The sequence below is a fragment of the Heloderma suspectum genome, chromosome 9, assembly GCF_057233095.1.
Source record: "Heloderma suspectum isolate Gila_16-S chromosome 9, 16-S_ref, whole genome shotgun sequence".
Taxonomy (NCBI): domain Eukaryota; kingdom Metazoa; phylum Chordata; class Lepidosauria; order Squamata; family Helodermatidae; genus Heloderma; species Heloderma suspectum.
This window is the reverse complement of record NC_139466.1, coordinates 27,056,127-27,069,248: the sequence shown is the minus strand read 5'-3', so window position 1 is coordinate 27,069,248 and position 13,122 is coordinate 27,056,127. Positions and strand designations below refer to the sequence as shown.

Below are 13,122 nucleotides of genomic sequence, written 5' to 3'. Positions count from 1 at the left end.
CCTGCAAAGTCACAAACTATATGGCTTTTTTAAAAAAAAGCCAAGGTAAATCAGTCTTGGTATGACCTGCTGCTTTTTTTTTTCCTTATGAGGCTGCATGGTCCACTTTAAACTTGTAAAACAGGAGTACATATTCGGGGTCACTTAAAGGAAAAGCATCCTGTGTTAGGTGATCCTGGGTGTGTCCTGCTGGATCAAATCAAGGTCACCAAGCATTTTTTTTGCAAGGATCCCAGCAACCAGTGGGCAGTGGGTTGTCCATTGTTCACTACCAACTGGACCAAGGAATTCACATGCTCTACATTCATACCTTACAGGAGATGGGTTGGGCAAAACTAAAACAAACCTGCCTGCTCTCCCAGAGCTAAGTTGCATGTCTCAATGCTAATAGTGAAGAATCTCCTACCTGATCAGCCTTGTCCGGGGGAGCAATGAACACGATGAAAGGGGAGAACTCAGCAGTATGGATGATCTTCAAAGTCTGCCAAAAAGGGGATAAAAGTGTCACTAGAAGCCAGCTGTCTCAAGTTAAAAAGGCAGTCTCTGTGTATTCATTGTTACCGGGCTGTCCAAGATGCTTCAAGCTAAGGTTGACCTGATTTTAGACTACGACAGACCTGCAGAATCTCTTTCTGTTGATTTTATTCTTCAAGAAACCGGAACTCTTACTGAAGCATCTAAAATGAGGCAATAATCCCATTGTGGTTTGGGACAAGCTAGGATAGTTAGACCAGTTTCAAGCTACTTTGAATATCGTGCCTAAAAAAAACCTAAGAAAAGAGGGGCAGGCCCTCATAAAGGGAACGTGGCACTCCCCCACCCCTTGGACAAATGGGCCTCCAGCTGAAAGACTGCAGTGTTGATTTGTCTAGGTCAGTTTCCCAAGGAGTTAATTTGTGTTTGTCTATAGCTCAGTCTTCCCCCAGCCTGGTGCCCTCCAGATGTTTTGGACTACAACCTCCAATATCCCCGACCATTGGTGATGCTGGCTGGGGCTGATGAATATTGAAAGTCCAAAGTACATGGAGGGCACTAGGTAGGGGAAGGCTGCTTTAACAACTTTCCCTGGATTTGGGGAGGGGGGTCAGAGGAAGCAGGATCTGCCGGTCTCCCTCTCTGGTTGCTATGCACTCATCCCTTCTCCCCTTTACGTGCTTTTGCAATGGGACAAAGGTATACAGATGCCCCCAGGTTTACAAATTGCCTCTCCAAGGAGGGAACCCTGATTCTCTTACCTGTGGCTCAATGTCCAGAATAGCGATTTTGTCCTGTTGGTGAATCTTGTGCACAGTCTCAAATTTGGTGCCAAACATGTTGCCCTGGTAACTCCCAAACTCCAGGAATTCATTGGCAGAGATGTCTTTAGTCATTTCTTCTGTGGAGACGAAGTGGTAGTCCTTCCCATCCACCTCACTCTTCTTCTGGGGCCGGGTGGTGTCTGCAGAAGAAAAGGACAGTGGGCAAACGGAGAACTGGGCTGCTGCAGAGGAAGTGGCATTATTGGGGAATTTGGAGAAGGGATGCTACATTGGAACCCGGTCTTACTCAGAGGGGCATTCTTGGGGTCGGGGTGGAGAATGGTAGTCACCAGGACCACTGCTCAGAGTAAATTTTGCTCCCCCCCACACACAATGTTGCCCTCCCCTAGCCCTGAAATCTGAGACTGTTGAGCGTGACAGGGAAAAATAATTTTGGATCAGCCCTATTTGCTACTGCATTTTTAAAAAAATCTTGCTGCTCCTCCTCAAGAGGAGCAGCTCTTCCCAACCACGTGCCACCCCCAATGGATTGAACTATAACTCCCACCATCCTATGCTGGCTGGGGATGATAGGAGTTGTAGCCCAACCTATTTGGAGGATGCCAGGTTGGGGAAGGCTGAATTAGAATGTAAACAAGGGCGGCATACTTTATCCCCCCTTCCTTATTCTCACAACAACCCTGTGAGGTAGGTTAGACTGAGACTCGTTGGCCATGGTTGCCCAGTAAGCTTCAGGTTCAAATCCCAAGCCCAACACTGGCCGCTAGACCACACTAGCTGCTGATTGTATGTTCTCAGGTAGATTTGGGGGGAGGGGAGACTTTAGCTGACAATCTTAACCATCTGGCAACTTTCTGAAATCCAAATCTGAACTGCCAACCTGCAAAAATTTAATTTTTGACACTTGATTTTGTAAGGCGTTAAAAGTAAGTCCCTAGAAGTCAATTTTGCCAAGTATTAAATTGCTAAATACAATGCTTTACACCCTCTAAACCCAACTGTGCCCATATTGGAAAACTACCTTTTTAGAAAAAGAAAAGAAGCACACAAATTAGGAAAATATAGACTGGAACATTTACAAGCAAAATTGGAATGGCAAATCATTTGCTTGAGAAATATTCCTCTCCCCACCAGCCAAGTTCATTTAATGCATGAGGGATTGCAACTCTGTGGTCGAGCCCCTGCTTTGTTTGCCGAAGGTCCAGGTTCAATCCCTGGCATCACCAGTTAGAAGTACCTGGGAAAGACCTCCACCGAAGACCCTCGTAAGCCACTGTCAGTCACAGTGGACAATACAAGGCTAGATAGACAAGTAAGTCCTAAAATAAGGCAGCTTCTTATGAGGCCTCCTCTTTTTAAAATTGCTTTGCTCAGCTGAAAGACAAGAATTTGAGACTTGGCTACATCCCTCCACATTCGGGGTTTCTCAAGGGCGAAGGCAAGAACATGTATTATGACCACCGCCCCTCATTGACATCACCAATCAGCAGCCTGATCTACAGCTACTGTGGACCCACAGAAACGAGGCCAGCGGCCTTCCTCAGTCGGAAAGTGCCATGATGAAGGTCTCACGACAGCAGCTTCCTAAAAGCAGAAGGGAAGCTCAGTAACCCCCAAAACAGACACCACCGTAGAAAATGTGGTTTCAGGGCCCGCTTACATGGAACAGGGTATCCAAACTTCTCAGGGTTCTTGCTGAGCAGGGTGTTCTTAATGTGACTTCGGCCAACGCCACTGGCCCCTGGTCCAAAAGGAAGAGAAATAAATGGGAGGAAACCTGGCTCAAGCCCCATTCTTCTCTGAAGAGGCCCCCTTTTAAGTTGGGTAAAGGACGCGTCACAACAGATGGTAGCGGAAGGACAACGCCAGTCCCATTAGCCACAGCATAAGTTATCTTAGCCAGACCCCACTCCACAATCCTCTTTTTCTCCAGAAAATGACTCATCATTTATTATGTGTCAATGTCTGTCTGTCTCAATAACTGTATATAGAGCCTTGAGAACAAATTTCTCCTCCCCCCACATTGCTTTTAACAGAAACACAAAATATCCAGCCCTTCCTCCCCTCCCCAAACATTTGCACCACAAAGAATAGAGTTACTGCAATTACAAAACCTGAGCCCCTTTTTAGTAAAGCGGAGGGGCTGGACACTTGACAAGGGGACCACACCTGGTAGCAGGATGGAAATTGAACAAGGCCTGGTCTATACAAGCAGCAGAACCACTTCAAGGGGACACCCAGGTAAGTGGGTATAAGATCGCAGCCTAAATATTACAGTCCGCTCTACCCGTCATTCTGCTGAATGCAGACAACCAAGACTCACACTTGCAGCCAAACAGCGCCAGTTCCTGCTAAAACCCTTTGCTGTGTGCCTAGGCAGATTTAAAGGCTGCAGTACTGTACCACTTTAGGGTGCTTGGATGGCTCCTCCATACCAAAATAAAAATCCCTGCACATAGACAGCTTTATGTCAGGGAGAAAGATCTCGAGCCCAGCTTTAGCTCCACTAACATTATGCGTCACATGTTTTATCCCTTCATTATTTCATCAAAATGTTTGCATCATAGGGGTTTATTGATTTAATGCTTACAAACTTTGTATTATGTAATGAATCAGATACCTATGAGCACCAGGGTCTTCCGTTTGAACGCCGGCAGCCTCACCACCTCCTCGTAAGACACCACATCCAGCTGGTCAAAAACTAAAAGGAAAGGGGAATAAGAGAGAACCACTGACTGAGCTCCAAGGGAGACTGAGCTTCCCCCACCCTGCCCATTTTCCTTGTTCCGCTCTCCAAGGCTGGTTACAGCTGGCTTGTAATGAGACACACAAGGTGTCACGATGCTATTAAATTCCTTCCAGCAAAAGGCCTTCCTGCAAGCCACTTAGTAAATGGAATTTAAATGCCTGCGTCCCCAGGGCAAATGCAAAAGAGTCAAGTGTCTAGAGCGTGATCATAGGGCCCATGAACAGGCTGTGTGAAACATATTCAACACAAATATCTCCCCACTGCCTCATCTACCTCTTAGACCCAATTTGCACACAGCCACAACAGGATGGTAGAGAGTCACAAGTGCCACGTAGCAGGGTGACCACCAAGCGGTTTGTGGTGCCATTTCCACCACCTTGCCACAAGCTCCTAAGAAAAGAATGCAGCTTGCAGGGATGTGCTAAAACAGCCTTCCTCAACCGGGTTTCCTCCAGATGTGTTTGACTACAACTCCCAGTGGCCATGGCTGGGGATGATGGGACTTGCAATCCAACACATCTGGCAGGCGCCAGGTTGGGCACAGCTGTGCTAAAAAGATCACCAGAACCATACGTGGCAAGCTGTCCCCCGTGGGTACCCTCTGCATAGCGCAGCCTCCATCGGACTGCATGGTAAGCGGCTATTATGCACAGATCGGTCCCCAGCTTATAAGCGGAATCACCAACTGGCAGCTCCTGGGCCAAATCCAACCACTTGGAGTACCCCCATGGGACCCTCCCAGTTGCCAACCCTGAGGCAAGGCAGGTGGCTGCAGGCTGTGTCACTTGGAGACTGGTTGGGTGGATTTGGCCCTCCGCCGTCCACCCTAATCTCCAAATGGCTCTCCAGTAAAACCAGGGTGTATAGGAGCTGCAGAACGCAAGCACACTAAAAGTGGGATGTGGCTGTTTAATCCTCCTTATGGTTTATCTCAGTGACAAGGGTGGAAATGCTCACTTGAGCTGTGTTTTGCCAAGTATTTGTCTTTGCATTTCTTCTTCTTTCCAAAAGGGCTGCAGCTCTGGGCCTCGCTGGGGTTGCCATGGGTCATGCTTGCAACACGCCTGCAGGAAGGGAAAAGAATGTGTGGAAGTAAAATAGGCTGGGCCTTGTCTTTCCCAAACCTATCACTTTATCCTATCTCTATCACTAATAGGGATTGGGGAGGGGGGGAGGTGTCCTAATTGATGGTTTCAGTAACAGAATTAGCTCTGTTCTGTGGGAATTGGGGAGGGGAACACACGTTTGGGGGCTTACTGAGTACACCATATTGTTTTATGCTTTATGCTGTGCTTTGTGGTTTTAATTTTTGTGAACTGCCCAGAGACCTTCAGCTATTGGGTGGTATAGAAAGAAAGAAAGAAAGAAAGAAAGAAAGAAAGAAAGAAAGAAAGAAAGAAAGAGGTACAATGTTCTCCAGGAATGTCACATATAAAAAGAGAAGTGTAAGTATTTGTGGTTCAAACTGAGGCAGCGTTGGTCATCATCTGAGATGCAGCATGTGGCTACTGGGGGTGCAGAGGAAGCGCCTTCTCCGTGGTAGCTCCCTTCCTGACTGAATTGCTCTCCCTACAGGACCTCACCTGGTGCCGACTTTGATGTCATTTCAGCAACAGGCAAATACCATTTTTACTTTCCTGGATTTAACCTGATTTGTTTTATTTCTGATTATTGCTTTTATGCTGGTCTTTTAAAATGGTTTTTATTTAGACAGTTGCCTTGTTTTTACATTGTTTCAGGGAGCAATCCTATGGCCGCTAGTCAGCGGCTAGATGGCCATAGGATATTTCATTTTCTGGGAACTAACCTCGGAGCATCAGTTCCCACAGGACCGCCCTCCCCCCACTTCCGCGCTGCCTTGTCAGCAGTGCGGAGAAGTCCCGTCCTCCACACTTGCAAGAGGAGTGCGGAGAGGCCGAAACAGGACGTGCCAGGGGGTGTGCTGGGGTGGGCAGAAATGCCAGTATGACACATCCTATGTGTCATCTGGCAGCCTCGTCCCCCTCTCTGCCGTCCCATGGCTAGACAGCCGAAAGCGGCTGTCTAGCCGAAAATGCAGAGCAGGTGGAGCGCAGAGGGAACGATCCCCTCCATACATCTCCTACACTGCACTGGATAGGCTGTCGCCTCCAAGTTCGGAGGCAGCCAGCTATCTGCATAGGATTGCGCCCTTATTGTAATTTGGAATCCTTGTAAGCTGCCCTGGGCATGTTTTGAAGGGTGGGTAAATACAAGAAAAGTAAAGATCAAAAGCAATCCTGTTAAAAGTGAATCATCATAACTACGCATTTTATACAATACTAGTTTTGACAACAGACAGAAAGCAAAACACAGATACTGTGTTTTCAGTCAATCATTCTGTGTCACTTGTTTGTTCGTTGACCAAGCACTTAGTACATGTTTCAAAACACTTCAGTCCTTGTTTCACAAGGCAGCCTGGGGCCTTCCAGATATTTTGGACTCGCCATTGGCCATGCTGGCTGGGGCTTATGGGAGCTGTAGTCTAAAACATCTGGAGGGCACCAGGTTGCCTACCCCTTAGATTATTTCTCTGAAGCAACTTTCACCATATCATTTCTATCGTGCTCGCACCAACCAGTACTGGTGATTTGATTACCATACAAATGTAATTAATGGGGCAGAGTAGGGAAGAGCGTTAGTTCACATGGAAAAAAATGGTTCGCTCTGATTTCTTAACTGCAGTTTCTCTCTAGGCCTGTACAAATTAATGAGCTAGCAGTGACTAGACCAAGCCACAAGCAGCTTCAGGTCTAACCAATTTAAGTTCTAATAGGAAACTCTGCCAATCATCTAAGGGCACAATCCCATGCATGTTTAGACAGGAAAAGTTCTACAACTCCCAGGATTGCCTGGCCAGCAGAGCTTCCTTCCTTCTTACATTTCTATACCACCCAATTGCCAAAGCTTTCTGGGCAGCTCACAAAAGCTAAAACCCCAAAATGTAATATGATAAAATATAAAACCTTTAAAAGTTTTAAACATAATAAAACCAAAGAAAAAACAAGAACCAGCTGCAGTGTTAAAGATCTAAAAGCACAACAGTACATTTAAAAATAAAACTGAAGGACTAAAAAGCCTGGAAAAATAAAATGGTCTTTGCCTGGCCCCAAAAGAACACAATGAAGGAACCAGGGGATCCTTTCTGGGAAGAGCATTCTGAAGCCAGGATGCCACAGCAGAAAAGGCCCCTTTGAGTCTTCCTCTTTGAACAGAGGAAAGCCCTGTTCGATCTGAGATGCAAGTAGTGGAGGACTCAGCTGGCACCATAAGATCATAAGAGCCCTGCTGGATCAGACCAAGGGTCCATCTAGTCCAGCATTCTGTTCACATAGTGGCCATCCAGCTGTCGACCAGGAACCCACAAGCAGGACAGAAGTGCAACAGCACCCTCCCACCCATGTTCCCCACTGCCTCTGGTACTGGAGGCAGCACACAGCCATCAAGACTAGTAGCCATTAATAGCCTTCTCCTCCAGGAATTTGTCTAACCCCCTTTTAAAGCCATCCAAATTGGTGGCCATCACTATATCCTGTGGGAGCAAGTTTGAAGAAGCCCTTCCTTTTATCTGTCTGAATCTCCCATCCATCAGCTTCATGGGATGACCCCAGGTTCTAGCATTTTGAGAGAGGGAGAAAAATGTCTCCCTATCCACATTCTCCACACCATGCATAATTTTGTACACCTCTGCCATGTCTTCCCTTACCCTCCTTTTTTCCAAGCTGAACAATCTCAGCTGTTGTAAGCTTCCCTCACAGAGGAGATGTTCCAGCCTCTTCATCATTTTAGTTGCCCTTTTCTGCACTTTTTCCAACTCTACAATATCTTTTTTTAGGTGTGGTGACCAGAACTGTAGACAGTATTCTAAGTGTGGTCGCACCATTGGTTTGTATAGGGGCCACCAAGTGGTTTCAGGTGAGGAAATTACTTCAGTGGGCCAACCCAGGGCCTGACTGGGGACAATTCACCCCCCCACACCTCAAACTGGTTCTGGAGGGAAATTTTACACATAGAGGAGCATTCTGTTACATTAGCCTCCTCTTGCAGTGTGAAGAGATGCAGCTCAGATATATGTTATGAGTTTTGGAGGAAGCTTGTTTGTGGTATACTATTTTGGCCCAAACTACAAGTTATGGTAAAAGCGTGGTTTGCATTTGCATCTCTTTTAAATATAGGAATCTTCACGGCATAGTCTGAACGAAAATGGGTGGGGTGGGAGTTTTCATTAAAGACTGTGATGCGGGGGGGGGTTAATCCCCCACCCCCTCCATGGTTGCAGCTCCTATTACAAAAAGATAAAGGTGAGAACCACACCTTTAACAGAGTATCCACCTTTTGCCCTTGGAGCATCTTCACTCTTTAGCACCAGCAAGTTTACTGCATCGTTCCTGAGGGATCACGGAGAGCCCAGGGTTTGGAAGCCACTCTGACAAAGGGGAAACTGAGTCAAGGCTTGATGGAAAGCCAAGAGTGGAAGGGGCTGGAGTTAAGCATTCTGAATGCTCATGGAAAGAGAAGGCAACATCATGCCAATATCAACACAATGTCATGCCAATATCAGAAGGCCAAGGGGCCATCGGGGGATCCTGTCACAAGAGTGCATCTCCTACCTGAAAGGACCCAGCTAGCAACCTAGAAGGGAGGGGCAGTGGGCAGGCAAAACAAGAACCAGGTGTCATCAAATGGGACATACCATTCTTGTAGCTCCAGGGAGGGGATGAGTCCGGCCGATCCATTAGGGGAGCCTTCCACCCGGCCTTGCCACCAGTTGCTGTCATCCTTGTTGATGATCTCAATGATGTCTCCTGTCTGGAACTTTAGCCCCGCTTCTTTGCAAGGGATCAGGCTGTCCTTTCGAGGGTCATAGTCAAACTGGGCTCTCATGAACATCTGTAGAGACAGGGAGGCCAAGGTTCAGCTGAGTGACAAGCTTCAACTTGCCGGAGGTAGCATTGCTCAGAGAGGCAAGGGATTAGACTGGATGCAAGAGGAACTGGAAATGTAGGGGACAGCCCAAATGAGGGAGGAAAAGATGGGGAAGAATCTTAATGAAATCTACAACCTCTACCCTAGAGAGGCACCCTGAAATGCCTGGAGGCATTCAAGATGAAGCTGGACAGCCATCTGTCAAGGATGCTTTGACTTGGATTCCGGCACTGAGCAGGGTGTTGGACCCAATGGTCTTGTAGGCCCCTTCCAACTCTACTGTTCTATGATTCCACCCTGACTCCCCACAATTTTAGCCAAATCACCCCCCCACCTTCTAAAAACAGTAGCTAAAGGGACCAAAACAAAAGATACAGGAGTTGGGGGGGGGGGCTGTCCCCTTGTAATTCAAACCCTTCCTTCCTCTCCTCACCCTCCAACATGGGCACATTCAAACATAAATGAATGTTTATGCCATATGTATTCTGCCCCCCTTCCCCCAACAAGCTCAGACATTTCATTACATTTTTGAAGCCTACTTTTATCCTGCCCTTCCTCCAAGGAGCTCAAGGCAGCATGCATGGTTTTCATGGGTGCTCTCACAAAATGGCTGCCACGGGGGGGCACCTTACCCGTTCATAAAATTGCTATGGTGGGCATGACCAGTCACAAAACAATCATTTCCCAGAAGGAAAACTGGTGAGATTAAAAGAAAAGCAACTTGCCCAAGAACCTAACAAAGGCAGAGGTAGGGTCTGAGCCCTTAACACAAAACCACTCGTTCGAACCCAAATAAAGATGGTGATGCAACATATCTTTCGGTCTGCAGTGTGTCAGCCTCCCAGGTTTTTTCTTTATAAGTGTAATTTTAAAAAACCTAAGAAATAAAGTAAAAATCAGGAGAGGCAGGGAGGCTGGGGTACACCAAGACAGATGTCTAGAGGCCCCATGTTGGACATCGCAGATTCTAGAGATTCATACAAAGCATGTGCTATGCTACTGAGCTACAATCCCTCTTCCGGCTTCCTGCATACCCTGGGTAACACAAGAGGCCATGGACTGCATGGGCGGAGCCAGGCTGAGGCTCCTCCCCATGGCAGCATAGCTCCTTCCTTTTACACAACCCACACTAGTTTTATCTGCCACCATAGCCTCTTCCCCTCCACGCTTGTCATGCCCATCTTATATAGATTTAGGGTTGCCGTGTCTTTCTGGCAGGGTCCCTGTGCCTCTGAACAGCAGCGTAACAAGGGGACATTAAGGAAAGGGAGTTTTTCTCATCGACAGAGCGCCACACTAGGAAAAGCTTCCCCTGCCCAATTTCTTTCAGTCACATAATGTTAAAAAGTACAAGAACTCTGCCTGGGAAAAAAAGAAATCTATTCTGTGGGCTTGGGCGTGTGTGGGAAACATCTTGTGAAAGCGCAAAAGCTAGCAGCCTCGCTGGATTAAGGATCTGCAGTGGTTTGAGGGTGAGGCATTGGTGGCCATCCCCAGCAAAGGAGAAGTAGAATGATGCAAGTAACTCAAGACTCGCCTTCCTCTGCAGAAGCTGCTACCCAACAACTTTACTCCTCTTCCGAGACCCTGCTTGGAGTCCCCCTGCCATCAGGGACAGGGCAGTTAGGAACCTGAAACGGGGCCTTTTCAGCTGTGGTGCCCAAGGTCTGGAACAGTCTTCCAAGGGAGGTCTGCCTGGTGGCTCCCAACATCACTCACTTTTAAACAGGCTGCAGAGTCAGTTTTATTCCAGAAAGCTTCTGCGGAGTTCCTTTCTTAACATGTTTTTATGCTGTTGCTGTCTTTTAGTCTTTTGTAATTGTTTCTCTGCATGTTATTGCTTTTGGGCTGGTTTGTTTCTAAGATTCTAAGAGGAACCTGCAACAAAATGTTGCAGTATGGAGTACTCCTGTGCAGCCATGCCCTCTTCCATAATACTTACTACATTCCATTCCCCCCTCCTACAAGTTTTCCAATTTCCCCCCACCTTCAAAGAGTAAATAGGTATTTCATGACCACTGAGTATGCTCTGTCCTCATTCAACTGTTGCCCGGGGAGGGGGGGGTCCCCTCTGAGGGCCTCTTCCTAAAGATTTTTTAGACTTTTGAAAACCTCTGGGTTCCCCCAAAACTGCTGATTCCTCCCTCTTGTGCAAGGATGGTATCGTTTTGGCTAGAAAAGGACCAGCACTCAGAGAACTAAGATCACTACAGTATATATGATTGCTTATATTCATGCCTATTGTAAGCCAACTTAAATATTATAGAACAGCATACCCCCGACCTGGTGCCCTCCAGATATGTTGGACTTCAACTCCCATCAGCCCCAGCCAGCATAGCCAATGGTCAGGAATGCTGGAAATTGTCGTCCAAAACATCTGGAGGCCACCAGGTTGGGGAAGGCTGTTTTAGAGCGAGGCTGGAAATAAAATGTGAGAATAAATACATGAGCAAAATATCCAGATATGCTCCATTTCCAACATTTTCACCAACTGCAGGATTCAGCTGTTCTTTGCTCAGAATACAGTTTCGATTGGTGCTGGCCTATTTAGTTGTTCATCTTTTTTCCCTACAGTGGCCAAAAAACTGTTCCCAGGAAGCCCACAAACAGGGCATGAAGTCAACAGCCCTTTGCTGCTGTTGTCCCTCCATAAAACTGGTATTCAGAGGTATATTGCTTCTCGCTCTGGAGGTTCCATTTAGCTGTCACAGCTAAGACACTGATAAGGACAATTCTTCTCCTTAAATGTATTTTATATACTTTTAAATTGATCTAAGCTATCGAGGATTACCAGGTAGAGTAGTGCAGCGGGGTGGGGGGGATTCCCAACTGTCAGGCACACAACCCTGCTTTGCATCATTTTTGCCCCTCCCCATGTCTAAGTAAAAGAAGAATTATGGGGGCAGTGCAGGGAAGAAAGCAAATATGCACCCATTTTACATACCAGCAGCAGAATTCACCTCTCTTTGGTACAGAACTTTGGTTCAAAAGCAGTGTGTTTTAATTTCATTTTCTGAAGCTCATATAAACCCCTGCATCAACCCCAACAAGATCGCTCTGAAGGTGGAAACTCCACCTACCTGGAGGGCGGGAATGCGGCTCTGCTGGTTGGGAATGAGCTTTAGGGTGACTGTTCCCTTGGTTTCTTTCTAGCGGATAAAAGGAAAGGAAGAGAATCAACCTCTGGAGCAGGAAGCAGCTTCCAGCCTTCCAATGGCCATGGCTGGCTGTGGATGATGGGAGTTGTAGTCAACACATCCGGAGGGCGCCGAGCTGGGAAGGGCTGTAATCTACACCCCAGTCACAGGATTAGGACCCCAAACTCTTCTAGTTCAGCTTCCCAAACTAAGAATACAGTTGGGAGCCTGGAGATGTTTCCAAAAACCCACAGAAGCGTAATGCCATGGGGAAGACTAAGTTGTGAACTCAAGGAAGATCCAACAGTAATCCATTTCAAAACCATACCTAGCATTCCCTCCACTCTCCAAATTGTCTTGAAAACAATGCCAGTGGTGCAAGGGAAGAGAGACACTAAGGGAGCAATCTTATGGCTGCTAGTCAGCAGCTAGACAGCCATAGGATATGCTGTTTTCCGGGAACCGACCTCAGAGCCCACGCTCCAAGGTCAGTTCCTGGAATACTGACCTCCCCCTGACATCGGCTGTCTAGCAGAAATAGCAGGGCAGGAGAGGTGCAGAGAGAACGATCCCCTGTGCTTCTGCCTTGCTTTAGATAGGTGATCGCCTCCAAGGTCGGAGGCGGACGCCTATCTAGATAGGATTGCACCCTAAATGCATCGTGGTCCCTTTGAGGCCATGGGAGATCATTCAGAGCCAAAAAAGATGCAATTGCAGAAACCCACAACTGGATCTTCTAACTTCCCCAATCTCTTTAAAAGCAGCTGTGGGGGTAGAGGCTCCAATTTTAATTGCAACAGCACTGCTGGGGAGAGGGTGCTTAATCCTTTCCCCCAGTGCGGTTTCCTCAATCAAAATTCCACTCCTCACCCTGCCAAAGCTGCTTTTAGCCACACCGGAAGAAAGAGGACAGATACTTGTATCCCGCCTGTCTTTCCCCCACCCCCACTGGGTGGGTGGGTGGCTAACGGCAACTTCTCGTGGGAGAGGAGGATTTTGATCAAGAAACCCCCCTCTCCATTCCTCAGCAGTG

General features: G+C 47.3%; 1 protein-coding gene across 1 annotated transcript in view; it reads right to left on the bottom strand.

Moving 5' to 3' along the window:
- MPP1 (MAGUK p55 scaffold protein 1) overlaps positions 1 to 13,122 on the bottom strand; it is a 46,307-nt gene that overhangs the window by 4,841 nt on the left and 28,344 nt on the right. The window contains exons 5-11 of the mRNA XM_084813963.1: positions 12,033 to 12,101; positions 8,720 to 8,916; positions 4,966 to 5,072; positions 3,880 to 3,960; positions 2,920 to 3,000; positions 1,236 to 1,438; positions 407 to 481 (exon numbers count right to left, since the gene is read on the bottom strand). Of these exons, the coding sequence (XP_084670089.1) occupies positions 407 to 481; positions 1,236 to 1,438; positions 2,920 to 3,000; positions 3,880 to 3,960; positions 4,966 to 5,072; positions 8,720 to 8,916; positions 12,033 to 12,101 (813 nt within the window). The remainder of the gene's footprint in view (positions 1 to 406; positions 482 to 1,235; positions 1,439 to 2,919; positions 3,001 to 3,879; positions 3,961 to 4,965; positions 5,073 to 8,719; positions 8,917 to 12,032; positions 12,102 to 13,122) is intronic.